General features: G+C 42.3%; 2 protein-coding genes and 1 long non-coding RNA gene across 4 annotated transcripts in view; 2 read left to right on the plus strand and 1 right to left on the minus strand.

Moving 5' to 3' along the window:
* Positions 1 to 17,224, plus strand: ppp1r21 (protein phosphatase 1, regulatory subunit 21). Its single transcript, XM_061789671.1, has 23 exons — positions 1 to 269; positions 567 to 650; positions 1,709 to 1,777; positions 2,273 to 2,419; positions 3,476 to 3,577; positions 3,663 to 3,827; positions 3,922 to 3,980; positions 4,069 to 4,163; positions 4,608 to 4,660; positions 7,233 to 7,382; positions 7,483 to 7,584; positions 7,670 to 7,758; positions 7,846 to 7,982; positions 8,136 to 8,228; positions 10,785 to 10,912; positions 11,353 to 11,502; positions 11,768 to 11,860; positions 12,155 to 12,406; positions 12,692 to 12,727; positions 12,825 to 12,941; positions 14,117 to 14,215; positions 14,294 to 14,422; positions 15,863 to 17,224. Exons 1-23 carry the CDS (start codon positions 267 to 269, stop codon positions 15,890 to 15,892), a joined length of 2,382 nt encoding a protein of 793 aa, XP_061645655.1. The 5' UTR covers positions 1 to 266; the 3' UTR covers positions 15,893 to 17,224.
* LOC133485641 (uncharacterized) overlaps positions 12,831 to 25,876 on the minus strand; it is a 16,792-nt gene continuing 3,746 nt past the window's right edge. Inside the window, exon 3 of one of the 2 annotated variants that reach the window (XR_009790743.1) lies at positions 12,831 to 12,966. This is a non-coding gene — a long non-coding RNA (uncharacterized LOC133485641). Of the gene's footprint in view, positions 12,967 to 17,231; positions 18,305 to 25,876 lie in introns of those variants that run through there. The other variant, XR_009790742.1, reaches the window with a different exon arrangement.
* The window catches only part of LOC133485638 (stonin-1), an 8,475-nt gene continuing 1,533 nt past the window's right edge, over positions 18,935 to 25,876 (plus strand). The window contains exons 1-3 of the mRNA XM_061789672.1: positions 18,935 to 19,093; positions 22,016 to 23,940; positions 25,305 to 25,507. Coding sequence (XP_061645656.1) covers positions 22,086 to 23,940; positions 25,305 to 25,507 — 2,058 coding nt within the window. The 5' untranslated portion in view covers positions 18,935 to 19,093; positions 22,016 to 22,085. The remainder of the gene's footprint in view (positions 19,094 to 22,015; positions 23,941 to 25,304; positions 25,508 to 25,876) is intronic.

A 25,876-nucleotide genomic window follows, 5' to 3' on the forward strand; every position in this document is an offset into this window, starting at 1 on the left:
GTTTATTTCCTTCAACTCTGACCTCTAAGCTTGTGCTTGGCCGCATCGCCGAGGAATAATAATAATAAAATACAAGAATTGTACCTGATGTCACGGCTTTGTTTAGTAATATAACAACAGCTACTCTTCGTATTTGGCAGTATACGTGAGCGTTAGTCTGTCGGATAACTCCGCTAAAGTTCTATTTATGCTGTTTTCGGTACCACCGGGATGTGTTTTGCTACTTTGCTAACTAGTTAGCCTGCAACGCGCTGTCATCGCTGATAATGGTAACTTCAACCTATCGTTGGCAAGTCCGAAGAATTACATCCGCATTTGCACCATTGCGTAAATCTGATGACCACCAACGTTTACGTTGTCCGGAAACTATGGCTCTATCTCTTTAGCGATGTACGCACTGCCAATTATTTATTGCAGCTCTCAAGAACGTAATATGTGTGGACTTGCTAACCTGATCTAGCCAGCTTTCTTAACTCGTATCGTCCGTCAAGCAGAGTGGAGAGTTTTGCTTAAGTTCTGGAAATCACTTTGTACTCTGAATAAGGTCATATCTCTCGCGTTCTTAGGACGCGACAAAGTTTCGAGGAACTATGGCTAATGTCACGGATCTGCAGACCAAATACAGCAGGTTGGCACAGGAGTACTCCAAGGTAAAGAAACCTTTCAATTAATTTCACTTTCCTTCTGATATTTCATATCGATGTTCACCAAAGTGACACTGAGGTGTGGTTTTATTTTCTCACCATGCATGTTCGATTAGTGCGAAAATATGGATTATTTCAACAAGACATAACCACTGAAAGACAATGGCATTTGTGATGTTCCAATTAATTGTCATTCTAAAGCTTATTTGTTAACAACATTCGACAGATAAATGCTTCTCGTTGGAATCCTATAGGATTCAACTGCACCATGTATAGTTTTTTTGACAAATACACTATTATCTCTCACGAAGTGTAGGGATTTGATTATTAATTGTTGATTATTCAGGTTGTTTTCAGTGGTGTGGAACTTCAATGGGTTTAATATTTTGGTTACTTTATTTACCTACGTAAGATTGTCTTTTAAAAGACAGTTATCATTGTCTCATTATTAGATTGTTCAGTCCTCCAAGACTTAAATACAAAAATTTTAATTATTGTTCAGGTTTACCTAATGATGTGGTTAGTGAGTGTGTGTGTTTTCTTTTCCTCACATTACAATAGATGTTCAAACTATGTTAATTAAATAGCATCATTCATTATAATACTAAAATGCTGGATGCAACTCACTTGTTTGGATTAGGGTGTATTGGGTGTCTTTGCATGCCACATTTAGACCTTAAAATGCTTACAATGTCATGCAGTCATATGCTTTCAAAATTTCAAATGGTCAAATTGGTTATTGGCACGAACAACTGTTTTTTCCTCTTGTGGGCTCTATGTGCCCTTTGTCTCCATGTCAGCTGATTGTATGGTCATTGGCCAGCGTGCGCTGTTTCCTGTTTGACTGATCTCCCAGTTAGTGAACAGCTACATCCTACTTAGGAAGTGTTGACTATGTACTTGCCCCTCACATAATGTTATGCTAGTATAGTTCAGTGTTTTAAACAGTTGTGCCGAATGTCATAATGATGTCCACTAAATAAGTAGTACAGTTAATTTGATCCTAACAGCTGCTGTTTTAATGCATGTGTATGTGTGTGCACATGTCGTGTATATTTTCATAGCTTCGTGCCCAGAACCAGGTGCTGAAGAAGGCAGTTGTCGATGAGCAGGCTAATTCAGCTTCCCTTAAGGTAAGGTGACTTTTAAAAGACAAATCACAGAGGCCTACTATGCATCTATGCATTTATTTTATACCTGCTCAAATATTTACCACAGTCCCTATAATGCTGATTGCAATTCCCAACAGAAGCCCTTTTACAAGTTGGTGCATCATAGCCAAATCAGAAGACCGAGCCTTTTTTCAGGGCTTTGGCGGTAGTATCATAACTGTAACAGATGTGGCATGGCGCCTATGTGAGAATGTCGGAAAGGTGGGACAGAGGTGTGTGACACCAAAGACTTCTCCTGCCCTGTTGTAGTGAAAGCAGTTGTCACTGTCCAAAGTATTCTCACAATATCAACGAAGCATCTGGTGGCATAATATCGTCACGCATCTAATTACCGTATTAAGACTCTTAAGCAGTAATTTGGTGTGATCTCTGTGTAAAAGAGACTAGTGATTCTCTGGTAGTCCATATATTTGCAGCACCATTATTCCTATTTCACTGCTTGGTTCTTGTCTTCAGGAGCAGCTGAAGCAGAGGGATCAGAGTCTGAGAAAGCAGGACCAGGAGATGGACAGCCTCAGCTTTCGGAACCAGCAGCTGGCTAAGAGGGTGGAGTTACTGCAAGAGGAGTTGGCTGCCAGTGAAGCTAAGGGGAAAAAGGGGAAGGTAATGACGGGCGTACAACTAGAATCTGATATATTGTTTATCTCTTGTTGGAATACCTGTAGAGCCAATCCTGTTGCTTTTAATCTGATTTTAAAAGTAATGCGAAGGGATGCCACACAAGGCGAAATACCACAGAAATAAAATGGAGGACTAGAATTCTGGTAATTGGCAATCTTAAGATACCATGCAAATATGGCCTCTGGGGGGTTGTGAGAAGTATAATCATGATATCAAATCAATCAGATTGAATGCCTAGTAATGCTGTGTTCTGACAGAATTCCACACTTAATATCATTGCACCAGCATTGCCCTCTACAGTTATAGCAAGGTTTTGTCCTTTTAAATGTTAAGTGCTGAAATCTAACGTGTCCTTTTTTGTTGTTATAGCTTATATTATGCATATACTTCCTGAGAGGGAAGGGCAGCTGAGAAATAGTGCTACCCTACAAAATCCCTCAAATGTGTTGAATGCTACATGTTAATACATCACAACGTATAGCAATACCCAGATACTACATAACATGAGTAATAAACCTGTACTGAGTTGAACTAGAATCTCTGCGCAATGGTGCTGTGATTATATGCTAGCCATCCATTTTCTATAGTGCGTGATCTCATTATGGTCATGGGTGAAGTAAAGACACTCCCAGCTGATTTGGGCAAGAAATTGGGTAGCGTAGACCCTGGACTGTTTGCCAGCCAATCGCACATATAGACAATGAGCCATTCACGCTCACATTTACACCTAAGGGCAATTTAGAGTCTTCAATTAACCTAACATGCGTCTTTTTGGGATGTGAATGTGTAACCGGGAAAAACCCACACAAGCACGGCGAGAACATGCAAATAACACACTGAGGCCAAAGTCGATATTGCATCGACCAACTTCAAAACTATCAGGCAGATGTACTCCTCACTAGTCCACTGTGCTGCTGTGATTATATGCTAAATTAATATGAAGAAAATGTGCTTATCTCAGCGAACACTATCTCTCAACAAATTGTACACATGCATTTGGATGGTAATGAATATATGCTTGTGTCTTCCCACTTTTAGAATAAAGGAGATTCTCCTTCACACCATGCTGTGAGGACACAAAGTGTTTTTGATGAGGACCTGCAGAAAAAAATTGAAGAAAACGAGAGGCTTCACATACAAGTAAGGTCCAATTAATATTGTATATTTTTTAAGTGAAGGATGCTGAGGCGCCTGCAAATTAGTTTTTCTCCTGTGCACTCTATAGTTTTACGAGGCAGATGAGCAGCACAAGCGGCAGGAGGCCGAGATGAGGGCGCGTCTCGAGGAGTTGGAAAGAGACTCACAGCATCACCAGACTGTCGTGGAGGGACTCACCACCAAGTACACAGAAACCATCGAGAGGCTGGAGAGTGACAAGGCGCGATTGGAGGTGAGAATAAGCCAGAACAAAAAGCCAAGAGGATAATTCATCATGCGATTGTAAGTTGATTTGACTGCATTTTTGTGCTTTCCTCTTTTGTTAGGTCAAAACACAGACTCTGGAGAGGGAGGGAAAAGATTGCCGATTGAGAACCGAGGAGTGGTAAGTTTGCCTGTTTTTTTTAAATGATTTTTTTACAGCTTAGTCCTGGTATATTGACAAGTTGTTCTGTTGTGATTTTTTTGTGCAGTCAGCAGCAGTTAAGACGATGCCAGTCAGAACTCAACAGAGAGCTGAAACAAAGCAGCAGCGTCATTCAGGAAAAAGTCCCCTTTAATGACACCAGTAAGTGTCCTGCACTCAAAAAAGAATGTCAATGCAATAGAAATACAGTATTCTGCTAGTAACCAATGTAAAAGGGCTTCTCAGTTTACGACATAACCCGAATTTGTGAGTCGCAGCGTGCTGTAGTTGATCACTAAGCTAAGGTAATGGTCCAGGAAATATTTGTTTAAAAACGCTTCTTGGACATAAATAGAAGATTTATATATTATTTTATAATATATATTATTATATATATTATATATAATAATAATATTATTTATTATTTTATCACGTAACGATGTATTCCTATGCCACTGCACTAGTTCCTCGTAATTTCGAAACATTATGTTGGTGCCATCCTAAATAGAATACCTCCGGTTGATCCTAATCCCTTCGGAATTTAAGACGGCTGATGTTGAATATTTTGCTCATTGTAGTGTCTTCCTTGTCCCTCCAATTCTCTAGAATTTAGTGACTACAACAGTCTAAATGTGCCGGCACACAATCGAAGACATCAGGTGGGTGTTTCGGGGACGGTCTAACTTGTAATGTACCATTGTTTTTGTTTTTTTTTTTGTTTTTTTTTTTGTGATTTGCATTTCAGCCCTCCTTGAGCCGTCACCTTATCGTGGTGGAGGGCTTTGTGTGTCCCAATCATCCTAGTGGCTTCAGGCGCCTGGGAGGGTCACCCATGGCAAACAGGTCCTAGGTGAGGGACCAGACAAAGCATGGCTCCAAAAACCCCTATGATGAATAAAACAAATGGATGGTAATGCCTATGCACCAAACAGTTGTTCAAAGTACCCACCCCTTTTGGAGTCTTTGGAGGTGGTGCTGGAGAGTGCTCCTGCTGGGGACTCCATCGTTCTGCTAGGGGACTTCTGTGTTCATCACAGATCGTCCATAACGAACACCATGTTCAAGCATAAGGGTGTGAACACGTGCACGTGGCACCAAGACACCCTAGGTCGCAGTTCAATGATTGACTTTGTGGTCGTGTCATCGGACTTGCGGCCGCATGTCTTAGACACTTTGGTGTAGGGAGGGGCGGAGCTGTCAACTAATCACCACCTGGTGGTGAGTAGGCTCCGATGGTGGGGGAAGATGCCAGTCCAACCTGGCAAGCCCAAACATATTGTGAGGGTCTGCTGGGAACGTCTGGCAGAATCCCTGGTCAGAAGGAGTTTCAACTCCCACCTCCGGCAGAACTTCACCCACGTCTCGGGGGGGCGGGGGACATTGAGTCCGAGTGGACCATGTTCCGCGCCTCCATTGCTGTGGCGGCCAACCGGAGCTGTGGCCATAAAGTAGTCTGTCCTTGTCGTGGCGGCAATCCCCGAACCCGTTGATGGACACCAGCGGTGAGGGATGCCATCAAGCTGAAGAAGGAGTCCTATCAGGCCTTTTTGGCCTGTGGACTCCTGAGGCAGCTGATGGGTATCGGCTAGCCAAGCGGAATGCAGCTTTGGTGGTCGCGGAGGCAAAAACTCGGACATGGGAGGAGTTCGGTGAGGCCATGGAGAATGACTTCCGCACAGGAAATTCTGGTCCACCATCCGGCATCTCAGGAAGGGGAAGCAGTGCACCTTTAACACTGTGTATAGTGAGGATGGGACACTGCTGACCTCGACTCAGGATGTTGCGACTTACTCACTTCCACTGACACGCTTCCAAAGAGGAAGCAGAGTCTGGGGTCTCTGAGCATCGCGTGGACATCGGGGACAGTGCCTCTGGATTGGCAGACTGGGGTGGCGGTGGAGGGTGTGTTCCAACTACAGGGGGATCACACTCCTCTGGCTCCCTGGTAATGTCTATTCAGGGGTGCTGGAGAGGAGGGTCCGTCGGGAAGTCGAATTTCATATTTAGGAGCAGCAGTGCGGTTTTTGTCCTGGCCGTGGAACAGTGGACCAGCTCTACACCCTCAGCAGGGTCCTTGAGGGTGCATGGGAGTCTACATGTGTTTTGTGGACTTGGAGAAGGCGCTCGACTGTGTCCCTCGGGGAGACCTGTGGGAGGTGCTTCCGGAGTAGGGGATACCGAACCCCTTGATATGGGCTATTCGATCCCTGTATGACCAGTGTCAGAGTTTGGTCCGCATTCCTGGCAGTAAGTTGGACTTGTTTCCGGTGAGGGTTGGACTCAGCCAAGGCTGCCCTTTGTCACCGATTCTGTTCATAACTTTTATGGACAGAATTTCTAGGCACAGCGTAGAGGGAGGTCCGGTTTGGTGGCCTCAGTATTGCACCTTTGCTTTTTGCAGATGATGTGGTTCTCCAACTCTCACTGGAGCGGTTCGCAAACCGAGTGTGAAGTGGCTGGGATGAGAATCAGCAGCTCCAAATCTGAGACCATGGTCCTCAGTTGGACAAGGGTGTAGTGCCCTCTCCGGGTCGGGGATGAGCTCCTGCCCCAAGTGGAGGAGTTAAAGTATCTTGGGGTCTTGTTCACGAGTGAGGGAAGAATGGAACAGGAGATCGACAGGCAGATCGGTGAAGCGTCTGCAATGATGCGGACTTTGTATCGGTCCGTTGTGGTGAAAAAGGAGCTAAACCAAAAGGCAAAACTCTCAATTTACCGGTCGATCTACGTTCCTACCCTCACGAGGTGTGGGTTGTGACCGAAAGAACAAGATCCCAGATACAAGCGGCCGAAATGAGTTTCCTCCGCAGGGTGTCTGGGCTCTCCCTGAGAGATAGGGTGAGAAGCTCGGTCATCCAGCAGGGGGTCAGAGTAGAGCCGCTGCTCTTCCACATTGAGAGGAGGCAGATGAGGTGGCTCGGGCATCTGATTAGGATGCCTCCTGGACAAGGTGTTCCGGGCACATCCCACCGGGACGAGACCCAGGACACACTGGAGAGACTACATCTCTCGGCAGACCTGGGAATGCCTCGGAATCCCCTCGGAAGAGCTAGAGGAAGTGGCTAGTGAGAGAGAAGTCTGAGCTTCTCTGCTAAAGCTACTGCCCCCGCGACCCGACCTCGGATAAGCAGAAGAAAATGGATGGATGGATTTATGGATTTGCATTTCAAGCATCAACAATGTACACGCTGTAGTTTTAATTACATTGAATTATATATTCTCTAAATTCAGCTAAAAGCCCGAGATGTGGCAGCTCAAGCCTTGAGCTTCATTCAGGACCTGGTGGCTGGTCTGCTAAACTTCCATTCATACACTGAGCAGAGAGTCCACATCTATCCACTGGACTCTTCTATCGAGCCCATTTCTCCTTTGAATCAGAAGGTTAGTAGAACAGCAAACACACACAGCATGCATACACTACATTTCTTGTGAATATTAACGTAAACGGGTAATTATGGTCACAAACTTTCTCTCCTTCCAGTTCTCTCAGTATCTGCACGAGAATGCGGTGTACGTGCGCCCCCTGGAGGAAAGATTTATGCAGTTACACCAAAGTTTCACAGAGGACACAGTCACAGTGCTAGTGAGAGGTTCTGGGATACATACAATGTGATAGGTCCTGTGTCTTTCTATCTAACCACCATCTATTTTATGTTGTTGAATTGCAGGAGACTGTGGACAAGCTGAAGAACTTCAGTGACAATTTCTCCACGTATACCCGTTTTCTACAAAAGCTTCTTCCTTATCAACTAAAAAGGTCAGCAATGTTCTTGCATGTGTGCGATAAGGGCAGAGAGTGGAGGAGGCTGTTTTTGTTTTTTTTTAAACTGTGGTTTCCTCCCAGCCTAGAGGAGGAGTGCCAGACACCACTATGCACTGCTGCCCTTTCAGTGAAGAATCGGGAGCTGCAGAATGATGTGAGGAGTGTCACTTCAGTGTTTGACAAACTACAGAACTACATCAACCTGTTGACTTTACCCAGTAGGTTTACATGAATTACTCAAACCAGTTTTAAGATCTTTGTGTATTATCCCTCCAATACTGCAAAAAGAAATCACATAGATGTGGTAGTTTCTTTTCACAGATAACACAAATGATTTTTTTGTCCACTTAAATGTGTGCTTTTTATCTTAGGTGTTCGTCAGGATGGTATGCCACAAAGTAGCACCTCTGCAGTCTTCACCCAGCTGGCGGCCTGTTTGCACAGTCTTCATGATGTTGTTAAAGGTAAGCAGCCATTAATCTTCATGACCACCTTCATGGCCTCCTTGTAACAACAGGTTGAGTCAAATAACTGTCTGAATGAGTCATTGTTGGAGCTCCATAGACCCTGATGTTGTTATATTAAATTATGCCCCTAACATCTGAAAATAATACAAATTAATGGGAAAATCAGAATCATAATCATCTTTATTTGCCAAGTATGTCCAAAAACACACAAGGAATTTGTCTCCGGTAGTTGGCGCCGCTCTAGTACGACAACAGACAGTCAATTGACAGAGAACACTTTGGAGACATAGACATTGACAAAAAAACAGTCACTGAGCAGTAAAGGGTTGCTAGTTATCTGGTAATACCGGTACATTTATTGATTTTTTTTGACAATTGTGCAAAAAGATGCAGAGTCCTTTAGCACTTAGAGCAGTTCGAATGACTAATATTGCAATAGTCCGGTGCAATGAACATTGTGCAAAGGGCGCCGAGACTTCAAGGAGTGTAGGAGTGTATGCGGTTTAAAGTGAGGCACATAATGTTGCTCAACTGAGATGTGACAAATTGAACCAAGTACAGGTTTTATTTAATGGTATTTACATCTAGATGTGTTAAACAACTGCGATTGGCTGGCGACCAGTTCAGGGTGTACCGCCTGAAGACAGCTGGGATAGGCTCCAGCAGCCCGCGACCCTAGTGAGGATAAGCGGTAAAGAAAATGGATAGATGGATGTGTTAAACAACCCCTCCTCCACACAAGCAGACTTCAAATCTTGAAGGTTCCGTGGGCTTCTTTTATGGACCTTGAGTTTCAGTTCTTTCCATAAATTTTCGATTGGATTCAAGTCAGGTGATTGGCTGGGCCATTCTAGCAGCTTTATTTTTTTTTGTTTGAAACCAATTGAGTTTCCTTGGCAGTATGTTTTTGATCCTGCTGAAATGTCCACCTTAGTTTCATTTTCAGCATGCTCCTAGATGGCAGCAGATTTTTTTTTCAGTTTCATCATCCTCGTAGATTTTTGTCAATAATGTCTCGGTACATTTGCCCATTCATCCTTCCTTCAATAATGTGACGTTTACCGGTACCATTTGCTGAAAAGCAGCCCCACACCATCATGTTCCCACCTCCGAACTTCACTGTTGGTATGGTGTTTTTAGGGTGATGTGCAGTGCCATTTCTCCTCCAAACATGGTGTTCATTATGGCATTCAAACAGTTCAATTTTGATCTCATCCGACCATACTATATTCTCCCAGTATTTAACTGGCTTGTCCAAATGTTGTTCAGCAAACTTTAAACAAGTTTTGACATGCTTTTTTTTTCAGCATTGGGGTCTTGCGTGGTAAGCGTGCATACAGGCCATGGTGACAACAGTACCTGTTAATTCCAGGTCTTTTTGAAGCTCTCCACAGGTGGTCCTTTGCTCTTGGACAACTCTTCTGATTATTCTTTGCACTCCTCTGTCAGAAATCTTGCAAGGAGCACCTGATCGAGGCAAATTTATGTTTGTATGATTTGCTTTGCACTTACGTATTATGGCCCCAACTGTGCTCACTTCAACATTCAGAAACTTAGATATGCACCTGTAACCAATGCCATCGTTATGGTTGCTTTTTTGGAAAATACTCACTTAAGGAGTCGGAAGAATCGCTAAATATAGAGACCAAATCGCTAAGTTGGCAGCACTGACTTTGCTTTTGTAAACTAGTAACTACTATCTGTTCGTGACCATGTTGTACGAAAGCTGCTTAAAAAAATGCCCAGGCCTAGTTTGGATTCAACTTACCTCATGGCCATTTCCATTGCTCAAGAGTACAGTCTTTATGCTCTCTAGGAAAGAGCAGCCCTTTTCCTCTTGTGTGATACTGGTTTTAGTTTTCTTAAGGGTATATTGTACAGCTGATTGTTCCGAAACCTTTTAAAATTTTAAACCTAGCAACAAGTTATGCTATTTTTTATTTTTTTTAACATTTTGATCTCACCAAACATTCGATTTCCCATCCCAAGCCAATAATAAACAACCTTCTGAGATAGTAAAACCTTTTACAAGTCCACGGTGGACAACTGGTTAGCACATCTGCTTCACAGTTCTGAGGACCGGAGTTCAAATCCTGGCCTCGCCTGTGTGTTTGCGTGTTCTCCCCATGCCTGCGTGGTACTCCGGTTTCCTTCCACAACCCAAAAACATGCGTGCTAAGTTGATTGAAGACTCTAAATTGCCCATAGGTGTGAATGTGAGTGCGAATGGTTGTTTGTTTATATGTGCCCTGGATTGGCTGGCGACCAGTTCAGGCTGTACCCCCCCTCTCGCCTGAAGATAGCTGGAATAGGCTCCAGCACGCCCACGAAACTAGTGAGGATAAGTGGTACAGAAAATAGATGGATGGATTGTTCTTGTATCATTGCTTGGTTAACTTCAGGCAGTAGCTTTTAATGTCTAGACAGGTTTTAGTCAAACACTTCCTGTATGTGTCCATTCGTCAACTGCATTAATTTCAAAATATGATGCAAATCGTCACAATTATACCTCTCTTGCTCTTCTTACTCTTCTGCATGCATGTGTGTGCATAGAAATGTCAAAGCACTACAACCAGAAGGCCAGCTTAGAGCAGGAGCTCCCCACGGCCACACAGAAACTCTTCACCACCACTGAGTGTCTGCTGGGCTCCCTGGGCTCGCTGACCAACAGCACGGGCAAGGTACGGCCAATAGGGGGCAATAGGCAGCCAGGTTTATGATTCATCTCACACACCATACATTAAGCCTTCTGAGCCACAGTTGAGATTTGACAGCAGTAGTATCATGATGCTCAATTGCCACTTTAGGCAGGACTCAGGTGGCCAGCAGTTAAATATTCAAAGCCACTGTCTAAATCAGTTTTATACAGCTGCTCCCCAGCTAGAGTTGCTGATAAATGATTCTCTTTTTGAGTAAAGACATGTCTGATGGGTGGCCCAGTGCGGTGACTTGCACACTTACTGGCACAGGATGTGTGAAGGGAGCATTTTGAGATTGAGCATCTCTGCAGGAGGAATCCTAACTGCATAGACATTTATTTTACCCATCGCTGTTGCCTTCTGGCTCAAGAGGCTGTGAAGGATTTATTTTTATGAGGCTTAATATCTGTGATTTCTTGCAGCTTGCCACATTTTTCAGCAACAACTTGGATTTTTTCACATCATCGAGCTACAGTCCCAGAGGAAGCACAGCAGCACTTAACCCTTTACATGCCGAGAGTATGCTTTCCAACAAAAAGAAAGCAGCTGCTTACATTCACGCGCTTAAAAAGGTAAGCATTGCCTAAACTCTGCTCAGATCAGTATTCACTGACTAGTAGACAACTGATTGGACAAAACACTCTCCCCGTTAGGTTTAAGAGCTTTAACATACTACTATTGTAATCCAAATGTGTTTATTACAGTGTTAGTAGTTTGCAGCGGTGAGCTATACGAACACATTTTGACAGATGTACTGCAAACTACTACTATTATGTCATCAATTATGTGTTGTTACTGCTTGAGTTTTGTTTTCAATAAACCTTTGTTCATATTTAGCCCAGGCCACAGTCCGTTCCATACAGGGAAGCGCTGTCCAATCGCCGGATACTCACTAGCTCCACTGAAAGTAGAGAAGGTCTCACTAAACAGGTATGTTGCTGATACCTCTATTGGTCGTCATAAATAAAGGTTGCATGCGGCCGTACGTGTTAATGTGATCGTGTTTGTCTAATTATGTTGCTACTGATTATTTTTGTTGTTGTATGAGGCTATGATGAGAAAAAAAATAGTTTCAAGATGATTACTGTATTTTACAGTTTAAGAAGCTGCTGCAAAAAGAGCTCAGGATAGCCAGATTAAAGTATTTTTCAGTTTCTTTTTAATTGTTGTGCATGGTCCCCTTAGTTTGACGGTTCTTATTTTTCCCACGCTGGCCTCCTGCAGGTACAACAAAGTCAGGAAAAGATTGCACGTCTTGAGCAGGAAAAAGAACACTGGCTCCTGGAAGCTCAGCTGGGGAAGGTGCGGCTGGAAAAGGAGAACCAGCGTATTTCAGACTTGGAAGCACAGCTCGCCATGGCTCAGGGGGCAGGTCAGAACTCACGGACAACTGCAGTCAGCACGCTGACACAGAACCACGAGGAAGTGGAGACGGCTCTGAAAACTGCTGCGAAGGAAACTATGTGCACCAGCTTGGTACAGTCACTTCTCACTTTTATCTTGCAGAGGAAAATTCCTCTTCATGGCTGGAGCATCTCATTTCCTGTAACAATAATTGTCTTTTCTTGATGCCCCCACACTCTTTTTGCACGATAAAACTCAGACATCCAATTTGCTGAGGCAGTACAATAGAAGAATACTGTTGTAGAGGTTCACAGTGTCCTCATAATCCAGAACTGGTCAGGCCTCACTGGTCAGGCTGTGCAAAGGTTTTATTGTTGCAGTTTACTCAACAGCTGTGTTTTTGTCTCCTCTCTCCAGGTTGGCATGTTGTGTACCGTGCCCACAGCTGAGCATGTGAGTGGCCGTGCATTTATATGAAAAAGTTCAAAGCAGCATATTCTCCATGGATAAATCGAGTTTAACATTGCAGGATGTTGCGTCTGTTTTGCAGGTGGGAGATGAGGAGTCCAGGGAGCAGCTGATAAAGACTCACTACATGACCAGAGTGGGAGAGCTCACCACTCAGCTGCAGGTGTCAGACAGCAAAGCAGTGCACTTCCACTCTGAGGTGAAGCCTTCACTTGACAGTCTGTCTGAAAAACAACTTCAATAATTTTGTGTAAATAACCTTCTCTTAGCCATTTAGCATTGTAAGTCATTTTAGCAGTGACACTTATAGATTAGGTGTAAAACACCAGTCATAACAAATATTCCTTATAGTATACGCATCCCTTCCAAATATTTGAAGGACGAGGAGCTGAGGACGACTGGTAGACGCTGTCAGTATGTGGCCTTCATCTTATTTCTTATTTAAAAATAAATAAATAAATAAACTCCACCACATTAGTTAATGGCTTGTGTCCAACCTTTTTTGCGCATTTTTGAAGTAACAAATTTCCTCAAATTATCTTTTAATATGTTGTTGTTATTATCCGATATTACTGGATTAATAATTATATTATGTGAAGACACTGATCGTGTTAATGATTTCTCACAATAATTAGGAAACATAAATATCAATACTAAACACTTTATTTTTATAACTCTCTGCCAGCGTTTACATTTTCAAACGGTCACTTTACAGCACACCTAGAAAATCACAATGTCACATCACTGGTGAGCGGTTTTTAGAGCAGGGCCGCTGGCTAATTATCATGTGGTCCTTGGGGGCTGCCTTGGGAGCACCACGTTGGTGACCCCTAGTCCAATACATGGGTGTTTTTAAAAATTTTTTCCCTCAATCCTGGGGTCAAAATGTCTGCCTGTCCCCGCCAGTGCTGTTAATCCACACAAGCACATTTGCCATGGCTGTCTATTGCATGCCAACACAACAGGTGACGATGTAACACCTAACCGTAAATCCATTTAAAAGCAAGGTCGTGTCACAAGGGATAGTCATATGTCCGGACCCATTCCTGAATATCACACAAAGTTACTAAATGTTCTGCAAACACTGTGACATCATTTAAAGTAAAATAGACTAAAAGAGGCCTATATGTGTAAGTAAGTAAGTACCGGTAAGTAAATAAATAAAATTACATGACATGTTCATCTGCAATTAGTATGTCAGCAGTAGTATTCTATTGAATGTCAGATGATAAACTGTCCCTACTGCAAACCAGAACTTTAACTGTTCACAGTGCCTTCAAATAACCACATTCAGTATAGATTTGTGCCTTCAAATAAAAGAATGCAGTATAAGTTTGCATTCATTGTAACATTGTAATCACTTTATCTTTCTAGTGTCGCGCTTTGGCTAAGAGATTGGCCATTGCAGAGAAATCACGGGACACTGTCGTCGAGGAGATGAAAAAGGCCAATCAGAACATCACACACCTGCAGGTATGTTGATCTTCCAACCAAAGAACCACAGACCACACTTACTTGTCCCTTCAGTTAAAATTGTCCTGTGCCACACAGGATGAACTGAGCACGACCAAGAGGAGCTACGAAGACCAGCTGAGCATGATGAGTGACCATTTGTGTAGTATGAACGAGACATTGAGCAAACAGAGAGAGGAGATCGACACGCTCAAACTGGGAAGCAAGGTACACTGATGACCATTCTTTATTTTCTTTTGTACTCCCTGGATGCCACGACACCGTTTGCGTTTCCCTATATGGCCTAATGGGCTGCTGCTGTTACGGTTTAAAAGAAAACCGAAAGCTCCAAGGAGTGAATAAGAAAACTCAAGTGTCTTTCAGGAGGTTAAGTTATGTTTTTAGCCTGTGAGCTGTGACGTCGTAAAGATTCTGTCAGTTACAAGGTGGACACGGAGGTCAGTGGTAACAGTGTACTGATTGCACGATCTAATGGAAAACAAACATACTGGCACCATCTGAAAAAGACATTAGGTTTGAGTTGGAGAGGTCTGCTGTCGTGCGTGCGTGCGTGCCGGGCTGCTTGAGGGCAGGTTGCCAAATGGCAGGACAGAACATGTGATCTGAAGGTGGTGGTTTTCTCTTGAAGGACAGAAACCAGATCTAGCATGATTCTAGATTCTCACAGGAATGTGAAGTAAACCTTAGTCCTTAATTTGACAATATAGACTGGACACAAATGGGGGCGTTTGTTTTCCTTTTACTTTTTCTCCTTTCAGTTTCATGAAACTATTTGGCATTCACGACCTGTACTACCGCATATGCAATTGTGCTTGTATGTTACAAGATATATACTGTACAGATTTTGTTTTTATGTGATGAAGTAAACATTCATTTGGAGTATGTTTGTAAATTGGGGATGGGCATACGACTAAATGGTCTGTTATGGGGAAAATTAACAATCAAGGAGAACTGATGTTTTGATGCCAGTGTTCTATTGAGTCGTATAATGCTGTAGCTGATGACAATGTCATTATTCAAAGCAAGTTTTACTTTTTGTTTTTGAGATTTGCAGTATTTCTCCTGATACCAAATAAGCTTTGAACAGTTTTTTTTTTTCCCACAGAAAAATTTTAAAAAAGCTTTTTTTTCCCCTCTTTCAGATAATGGGAAAATGGGTGCTTCATCTTGTTTTAGGCAAACATGGATGTAACCGAATACACATTATTTGGTAAAAGTAACATTTTAAATGTTCGAAAATTTCACATAAAATGAGCCGTCAAACTGCATGGCTCATTTGGTCCATATATCCCTCCAGCTCTCTCACTGTCTCATGAAGAGTTGTACAGAGGAGGCAAGGCGACCTTGGCAAAATATTTACGGCTTGGAAGCACATACCTCTGGTCAAACGTTTTCAACATGTTTAAATCCCTACTTGTACAACATATGAATAGGCACCATGTCTTTAACAATGTTCAGCATGATGATGTCATACAGAAATAAATGTGAAAACTATTTCACGTTTTTCCTTTTCAGACCAGAAATCTAGACCCACCAGCGCCTGTGGTGGTTGCACTGAAGTGCACTCCATTCTTCCTCATCAACTATCAGTTTAAAAAAAAAAAAAAAAAAAAAAAAGCCTGAACTGAGTTTGTTTTTCTTCTGCAGGCAAATGCCAAAAAGAACAAAGGCCGCTAGCGGTGGCCCTCACATTGGTTCCATTTGGATCACAAGAGCACCTTGAAGACACTGTGGAGCCCCCCACCTCCCATGGCATCCTGTTACCAAGACCACCATGTTACCAAAACCAGGTCACACGCAAAGCCTCAGAATCCTCCACATTTTACATTTTGGCAATACAAACACTCAAGACTGACTGAAGAGGCCTTTTCTTTCCTCATGACACAGCATCACGTTAATAGTGCTGGAGGCTGTTTGACCTTTTGGCCAGAAATGAATAGGAGAGATTCCTTCCAATTGGAATGCAGGAAATGGATAAAGTTTGCTGACTTGAAGACCAAACCCTGTTGATCAAGCAGCCATTCGGTTTTTCCTTGTTGTGGGTATGTGAGGGGGAAATGACACTGTTTTTGCTGCTTACTGAACACAAAATGTCAGTGCGGTTGTTTTACATGCACATATTGTTTCCCGCCTTTAATGTATATATATATATCGCTTCTAACACCTGCATAATCTAAGAAGGGCTTCCAATGATCAACCAACCATTAAACACTTGAATCCATCCCTTATTCTGAGTCCTCTTAAGAGGACAACAAAGTTGTCTGTCGGGAACCACAAACTGATTGTTTACATGGAAGTAAAAGTCTACAATGGACAAGTTGTAGCTTGTAAAGCATCCTGTACGAGTGTGTGATCTTACTTTGCAACAGTAGTTTCTTTTTTCCTCTTTTTTTTTTTTTTTTAAAAAGCACCAAAGTAAGTGTGGAGAGGTGCCCTTCTGTTGAGCTATTGAAGCCTTGTTTTTTTTTTTTTTGTGGTTTGGAATTATAAAGCATAATTTATTATACATACAATTAATATTTATATATATATATATATATATATATATATATATATATATATATATATATGTGTATATATATATATGTGTATATAATACATGTTTGAATCTTAAAAATCCACACATACCCTATACAGAAAGTCTTCATTCCTGAACGTGCAAATGTTTCTCACAAAATATGAAGTCTGTACCTACTTATTTTGGGTGTGTCTCATAAAGTTTGTATAATGGGATGTGTCGTTGCCTGGACTCTTTAACTGGTGCGCAGACAAGCTGATTCACGCAGCATGCAATGTGCAGCTGCAGTTCAGTTCTGGCTTGTTTTGACATGATGAGGTCAGTAAGGAAGCCGCTCACTGGTTGCTCATCAGTCTTCACTTGGGTAACAAATGTTAGCCAACTGTCCACATGTTTGAAAGTACTGTACTACTATCCTCACAGTGTAATCTTCTCAAAAGCTCACAATGTGTGTGAGACTCAGAATAAAGAGCTTTTTGTCTTTAAAATTATGTGGCTTAGTATGAGCCTTCTCATTAATGTATTTGTGAGGGCTTTTTTAGGCAAAGACCTACCCTGACCACTGGGAAATAAGGTAACAATATTTAATTTCACATAGAAATTGTTTCAAGAATACTATTCAATGGTGTCACTTTCTTAAGGCAAAATCTTTTTATAAAATATGCTGTGTCAATCTGTTGTAGCTTGTTGTGCCTTTAAGTACTTGATAGACTTCAAAACTCACAATCTCAACTATTTGAGATAAGTGTGAGCATGTGGTTCACTTTATACAGTACATTTCACTACAATATAAAGTACATGATTACTTAAGGACTGTGGTGCCTGGAAGTGAAAATGAAAAACAACTACAGAATTAGTTCCTTTCCAAATGTAACAACTTTCACTTCTGTGAATTTTAACAAGATTCTGGAATGTGTGAGAATTTTTGCCATTTATTCAGAAGAACTGTAAAAATAAGGTCAGAGGTGAAGGGATCTGGCTCATGATTTCAGTTCTAGTTTATCACAAAGGGGTTTGATGTCCTTCCAAAGTTGAAACGGCACAGCAAACTCATCCAACCATGCTTTACTTTGTACAAGAAAATTGCCATTTCATAGTTTTTCCCCAAAATTGAAATGAAGGGCAGCACCTTGTACAAATGGTTAGCACATCTGCTTCATTGTTCTGAGGTTCTGGGGTCGAATCTCGGTTCCGGCCTTCGGGTGTGGAGTTTGCATGTTCTCCCTGTGTTTGTGTGGGTTTTTTGTGGATATTCCAGCTTCCTCTCACATTCCAAATGGAGGGATGGATCTGTCTGATGATATCGAAGGGGTTTGATTGCCTTTCATGTTCTTTCTGGTTGAAAGGGCACAGCAAGCTAATCCCACCATGCAACCATTTCCAAAAGGGAATGGAGCTAAGCATTCGAGCCCTATCCTTGATGAATAAGTGGTGTATCAGGAGGCTTAATTGTCCCACCTCTTTAGTTGTTGTTATCCATCCATTGTCTATACCACTTATCCTGTTCAGGGTTGCAGGGAGCCAGAGCCTTTCCCAGCTGACTTCAGCCAAAAGGCAGACGACACCCTGGACTGGTTACAGGACACACAGAGACAGACAACTCTTCACTGTCACATGACACAACTATTAATATTATTGATGAATTGGTTTTATCTAACTTAAGTCTAGCTTTTCTAGCTAGGCAAAGACTAAAATAGTAATATAATACATCCATAACTGTGAATAAAGTTCATTCCGTTTCAGAAGCAAAAATGGTTTCCTCCACGTTCAGCTTCGTATCAAGTTTCAATTTTTACATCATGTTAATGATCCATAAGTCACTGCTTTATAATTTGTCAGTTTACTATAAATTCCTCTCATTTTGGTACTCATTGTGGAGATGGTATTTGGCTTAGGTCTGTGGGCCACCCCAAAATCCTTAACTTACTGCCTTATCACCTCTAAAAAAAACCTATGACCTTGCAGTTATTCCAAAATAAATACAAATTAATATGTATCAAAAAAACTTTTTGCTTGCTGGATTGGTTATACGGTGTTTAATACATAAATTAAAGTCGAATAATTTAATAGTGGTCCATCCATCGTTCGATTTTTCTGAATGTGCCCCTCAAAGAACAAAGTTTGGACACCCCTGGCGAATAGAAATCGAAGAGCAGTTGAAGCGTGTGGTTTCCCACATTCCTGAACGCAGCGCGGCTCTGTTGCTTCCTGCAGTGTCCTGTCGCAGGACAGTGCTGGGGAGCGTGAACACTCCAGGCCGGGATTCTCACTCTGCCATTTTGAAGAGAACCGACCGGCCGACGTCAGCGTCCATCAAACTTCAGTGATGACCTCGAAGAGTGAACTACCTTTGTGAATGTGTAAGTTTGTCTTGCCTTTGGCACCATTCGTGTATGTTTTGTGCGGAGTTGGGATTAGTTCGCGTGACGTTCCAACGCGCCGAAAGTCCGACTTTGGTCCAAGTTGGACGAACGTTTTTTGTTCTCCCCCCCCCCCCCACCCAGTGATTGTTGTCAGTCGCAGCAAAGCAGGGATTGAGTCCAGTGGCGTTTGTTGTTAAAACGTCTTTAAACAATTTGGCTAAACTCAGTGTAAAGTTCACAAAGTGAAAAACAATGGCGTGAAGCCGCGAGCCCGGAAAGGGGCCTGCGTGTCCGCGACACGGAGCCCGGGCGATGGTGTTGTGGGTGTCAGTGGCTGCAGTTACCGAGGAGCGGAAGTGTGGTGATTGTCCTGTATTTTCATTTATGTCCTGATCTTCACCGTACCTCTATCCACTCTGAAGATCACAACATCGCCAACTTTCGGCCCGTTTGCCAAACTAAATTTACAACTAAGCAAACACACTGGGGTCACAACAATTGGTACACCTGCACAATCTAATAACTGGGCTCGTTCTTCATTCTTTAGCGTTGCATGCAAATGTAAGCGATGTACTAGGTTGGAAACATGTTTGATTCAGAACACTTCTATTTACATAAATCATCATCGTAACATCTACTGTTATGTACAATAACAACAACGTCATATGCATAATGTCAAATGTATTAAAACGTATAGTGTATATTTTCGTGAAGACAGAATTTATACAGAGCTTGTATTGGATCCCAGTAGATTGTGCAGGTGTACCTTATATTGTGAATTGTGAGCATTTGGCTTTAAAAAAAATAGGTGCAAAAAAACCAAAATATTCTGAACTGTTTGTGTTTAAAGTGTGACGTTTAATGCAAAAAGGGACTGCTCTAAATCACTACCATTTATTAATTCTTGTGGTGCGTTTTATTTTACCACTGTTTGTTTTAATAGGGGGGAAAAGAGCTGTGGTCCTTGGAATGAAAGTTAATCACAGCTAACTAGTGATTAATCACAGCTAACTAGTGATGCTTGTTGCATGTTGTGTTTCCAGTGTCTGCTGAGCAGCAGTTTCTCTTCTGCTCGCTGACTGATGAGTTGACACTTTGCCTCTGGAAATGGGTCATCGCATTCTCTGCTCTGCACTTGATAACACTCACTGTGGTCACATCAACATTAATCAAATGAGAGTCTAATGAGTTATTCTAGCTTCTGTCATAACCCCCCGCATGGAATTACTGTTCCATTTACTTGAACTCATCGTATTTTGAAGGGTTTGGTTTAACTTGCCACATGATTGAGCTTGATGTAATTGCTCACCCATCAGCACATGATGCTCCTACTCGTAGTTTTTGTAATGCAGCTTTGATGACTGTGATGTCAAAAATGGGGTGGCCTCATTTAAAAAACAGATGGGTGCCATCTTACAATTATTGTTTGACTCACTCCAGTGTGTTATGTGTTTAAGTTTGTTTGGCTGACATGCATTTTATACGTAGCTGTATTTATAATGTGTTCATCACATTGTGGGTGTTTTCTCCCAAATTGATCAACTTGTATTTAGGCAATATTTGCTGTATGTACAGACAAATAAGAGCTTGTTGCTATTTCCTGTGTGCTTGGCTGTTTGTCCCAAAGGAATGTATGGAATTCATTCTTTTGTCCACTACAGATTTAGATGCTTTTCATTTCTGTGCTGCTTAGTGAGCAGAAGTTCAGCCTAGAAAAACATCATGAGATGTAGAGGAGGGGATGAACTCATGGAAAAGCTTGGATTTAGCTTTCGACAACATACCAAGGCTGACTTCCTGGTTTGTTTGTAGCTCAATTCATTTGCACACTGGACGTCTCCTTAAAATGGAATTGATTAGTTCAGTTGCAGCAGACATGGGGAATGTATTCTGTCTCTTCTGAGGTCACTTAAATAGATTGTGATTGATAGTTTGTACAAATCCTCTGTACTAATCAGCTATTTTAGAAATATTGCTGTAACTTTATATATTTTTTTTTTTTTGTATTTAAAATGCATTTTGTTTGAAGTCAGCTGGATTAGGCTTCAGCTCTCCACATCTCTGAACAGGATAAGCGGTATACTGTAGAAAATGGATGATGAAACCTTATATTAATTTTAAATCATATGAAATGACTCTATGTTAGGGTTCTAACTCTTATGCAGCTTCTTCCTTCCAAAGCATCCAAAGCTTTTGTACCATGTACCCTGGTTCCTCTCCTGTTTTTTTTTCCCATGTTGAACATGGCAGAGATTGAAATGAAAACCCTTTCATGCACATTAAAATTTGCAGTACATTTTAGACTTCTTGTAGCTTAGCATTAACATGAGTGAGGCAACATGCCAACAGAAAAATTCATCCAGATGTGTTGCTGACATAAGCTGTGCTATGATTTGCAGTTTAAGTGTCAAATCCATATGTAGGTCGGAGTATCCCAAAGATATATTAAGATACATACTTATGTTTATTGTCCATGTTGTTCATTCTTATGTAGTTTTCTCAGCTGGTGGCAAATTGTCTCTTGATTTTACCAAGTTGTCAATTCGCACCATCTACATTCAAGGTAAAGGACAACAGTGGTATCATCCTAACACAAAGCTATCGCGCTGACTTATTTTATTTCAACAGTAAGGTTACAGTGCACCAAGGCAACCTTACAGCGGACAAGCATCACTTGTCACCTCACTGCCAAATGTCACAGTATGGTACTGAAAAAATCGCAGACTTGATGTCACAAAAAACACTTGTCATTTGACCCTGCCACATGTGCATATATGTTTGCATTTGTATCCCGTATTTCATTTGAATACATGTACTATACTTGTCCTCGCTTGAAAATCTGTTTAATACATTTCGTTTTCCTTTTAATCTTTGTGTGATTTTCTAATTATTTCCTATTTCCTATTTGTTTTCTTGCAGATAAGAATTCCTCAGTGTAGGACAGTTGTCAAAGCAAAGCAGGACCAGTTGTTTTGAAGTGCTATCAGCCATGTGTTCGACCAATCACTCAAACTGGGTTACATTTGAAGACGATAACACACCACTCTCCTCTCCACAGAAGCCCCTACAGTCACCAGGATGCATCAAAGCGGCACTACCACGTCCCAATGGTCTCAAATTAGTTCTTCCACCTATAAGAGACACTTCCTGGAGCTTCAACAGCTCTCTGGAATCTCCTCAAAGCCAGTCAAGTTTCAGTGGAGGTTCCTGTGTTCCCTGTAACACGCCCCTTCGCACCCCCATGAGTGGCGTTCCAAGCGTCACGTCTCGCTCCAACTCAAGGGAGACGAGCAACCTCTTCCAGAGCTTTAGCAGCACATCTCTTTCTTCTGTTCTCTCTTCTGCACCAGAAGCCCTGAATCTAAGCTCAGATGGACCAAACGCCTTCCCTAATTTCCAGGGGAACTCTGGACACTTTAACCCTTTCTGGGACAACTCTGGACACAGCATTGATGTGGACAGCTCCTCTTCAGACTCTGAATCTGACAACAGTCTACCACGTTTCTTTATACGGGCCAAAGATGGCAGTGAGCCTCCACGTGATCATCTCCAGAACGCTTTGTCTTTCGTTTGCAACAAAATCGAAGGCCTCCGAGCAGAATCGGACAACAGTGGAGAGACAGAAAGACACGAGAGAAAGGAGAGGCGCCTCAGTTCAAAATGTGAGGTGATAACTGAGGGTCCCTCTCAGTTTGTCCCCCGGGGGTTATTTCGTAGCCACAGGAGAGATGGTTGGCCTGTGATGCTCAGGATTCCTGAAAAAAAGAACCGCATGTCCTCAAGACAATGGGGACCGATCTACCTCCGCTTGTTACCGGGGGGGGTGCTGCAGATGTACTATGAGAAAGGGCTTGAGAAGCCCTTCAAGGAGTTCCAACTATTGCCTCAGTGTCGGCTCTCTGACCTCAAGATAGAAAGTTACAGTGAGCCCCGCAAAGTCCTCACAGTCAAAGTTGAACATTTCACTTACATTGAAAAGAAACGCTACCACCCCAAGCTGGAGGTGAATCATGAAGCAGAAGTTGAACAACTGCTCAAGTTTGGCTCAACTGTACACAAAGACATGGAAGACCTAGTAGTCTCCATGGAGGAGGAGATCTTTAAGCTGTCCATGCTCCACCAGCCCAGGCGGAATTATGAGGAGCAGGAGCTGTCGCTGCAGATCACTGACCACATATGGGTCCAACAAGATAAGTTTGGAGGAGTCATGGAGCGGACTGCCTTCACGCAGATTCACTGTCTGGCTTTCCTGAATGGAGTCGGCGATTGCTTTCTCGCCCTAAATGACCTCGGCCTGTTGCGCTCAAATGCGAGCTATGGATCTGAAGATGGCAGTGAGCTCTGGCTGGAGATCACAGACTGCCACTTTCACAAGTGCGTGAATGAAACAGAATTTCGGACCTCCAGACTGTTAAAGTTCTGCCCCCCTGATGCATGTAGGGTGGAGTTGATGCGGTACAAGACGATGTTTTTGGGTTGCACAGAAATACCTTTCTCTATAAAAGCTGTGGTCTCAGTTCAAGGTGCCTATGTGGAGCTACAGGCCTTTCTTAATATGTCAGCAACATTCCTCTCCACTATGGGGCTGACAGACATGTATCCACTGTGTGAGAATGTAGAAGTGCGAGTGCCGGTACCGGGTGAATGGGTTAAAGTAACACAAACAGCGGCCTTGCTGCGCCAGAGGTCACTAAAGGCCCGTATGAACAGAAATGCCTGCTTGGGTTCCTTCAGCACTGCACAGTCACAGCCTGTCATGCAGGTGTCAGTCGGGAGCATCAAATATGAGAACGTCTATTCTGCTGTTGTGTGGAAGATTGACAGACTCCCCGCAAAGAACACAGGTAACACGCGTACCCTACGTAGTCTTGACTGAGCAGTGCTTCCACCAAGTAATATACACTATATTACCAAAAGTATTCGCTCAGCTACCTCAACTCTGGTACGAATTTTAGTGACATCCCATTCTTAATCTATAGGGTTTAATAATGACATCGGTCCACCCTCTGCAGTTATAACATCTTAAACTCTTCTGGGAAGGTTTTCCACAAAGTTTAGGAGTGTTTATGGGAATTCATGACCATTTTTCTAGAAGCACATTTGTGAGGTCACACACTGATGTTGGGCGAGAAGGCATGGCTCTCAGTCTCCACTCTAATGGAACCAAAAGTGTTCCATAGGGTTGAGGTCAGGATTGTGCAGGCCAGTCTGGTTCATCCACATCAAATGCTCTCATCCATGTTTTTATGAACCTTGATTAGTGCAGTGATGCGCAGCCATGTTGGAACAGGAAGAGGTCATCTTCAAACTGTTCCCGCAAAGTTGAAAATGTCCAAAATATTAGCCCCTGAGCTCCAGTGATAGAAAATCTGAATGCTTCATCGTACCAAGAGATTTTGGAAAGTCAAAACAGTTTTGGGATTTTTCAAATGCCCTCAAACGAAATGTGGCACCCCTGACCTGAAACCAGCCACTACATTAATCAGCAGGTTTGAAGCATGTCAATCAACTGTTTCAATAACCCTCATTTAAACTTTTTGTGTGTGTTTAAAAATCACAGAGCATACTCTTTAAGGAAGTGCTTCACCCATCTTTTAAATGTTTTTTGTTGGTCATTTTATCATAACAATAGGTAGCCCCGAAGGATCACTTGAGTAACCCCCGGTCAATGCTAAACATAGCTCACAAATGAAGGGACATTGTGAATTCTTAGGAATGTTTTAGAAGTGATCCAGTAGTTGTAGTGATTTATAGAAAAAGTGTTGTATATTGAGACTTATGTTTCCTGTCTTGTTAAATCATTATTCATTATTGTGAGAACATAATTAGTGTATTCCCATTGAAGAATATCATTAATGTACAATATTAATAATACATAGTTAAAGGTAATTTAAGCAGATTTGTTATTTCAGAACTGTCTATTAAACTGGTAGCCCTTCAGTACGGCATCATTGCCCAAGAAGGAGCTCTCAGGTTGAAAAAGGTTGGGGAGCCCAAATATAGCGCTGGGATAGGCTCTAGCACCCAGCAACCCTGAACAGGATAAGATGCGATTGTTGAAAAAAAAAATAGAAATAGAATGAAATTAAAATTAAAAAGTTGTATTCTTTCTGTACGGTGTGTCCTAATCTTTGCTTCTTGTGGAGTGCAAGTTTTAAGTTTGCAGGCGAGTGCATGAAAGCTTGAACGTGTGTTTGTTCCCTTGCAGCAGTCGACCATCCTCATTCATTCTCCTGCAAACTAGAGCTGGGATCTGATCAGGAAATCCCAAGCGACTGGTATCCTTTCATCACAATGGAATGTGAGATTATGGGCGCCGTCGTGTCACAGACTACAGTCAAGTCACTGGGCACGGTCAATGACATCCAGCCGCTGAAACACGTGACCAGCTGGACACGCTATCATTGTCAGGTAAGATGTTTCAATAGCAGTCTTCAGACACATATCTCAATTAATAAACCAGGGTTTGGACCACACACACCTTTGTTCTTGCAGAACCTCTATTTTGCTTCCAATTTGTGACTGTAAACTTTGCCTGTCCCTGAATGTATGCTGAAAAAAACGTATATTTTTCACTTTTATTTGCTCTGGGTGTAATTGCTAGGTGTATATATAATGTAGTCTAGATCAGACCTGGGCAAAGTACAGCTCACATCCAGCCTGTCCACAGACTATATTTAAAGTCTTTTCCGACTCGTCTAGCAACTATCTTTTCAACAGTGGTCCTCCTGTTAGCCACGTTCTCATTTTCAGCTTGATGGAGGGAAGGGGGGGATTTGC

Source organism: Phyllopteryx taeniolatus, chromosome 11, assembly GCF_024500385.1.
Source record: "Phyllopteryx taeniolatus isolate TA_2022b chromosome 11, UOR_Ptae_1.2, whole genome shotgun sequence".
Lineage (NCBI taxonomy): Eukaryota > Metazoa > Chordata > Actinopteri > Syngnathiformes > Syngnathidae > Phyllopteryx > Phyllopteryx taeniolatus.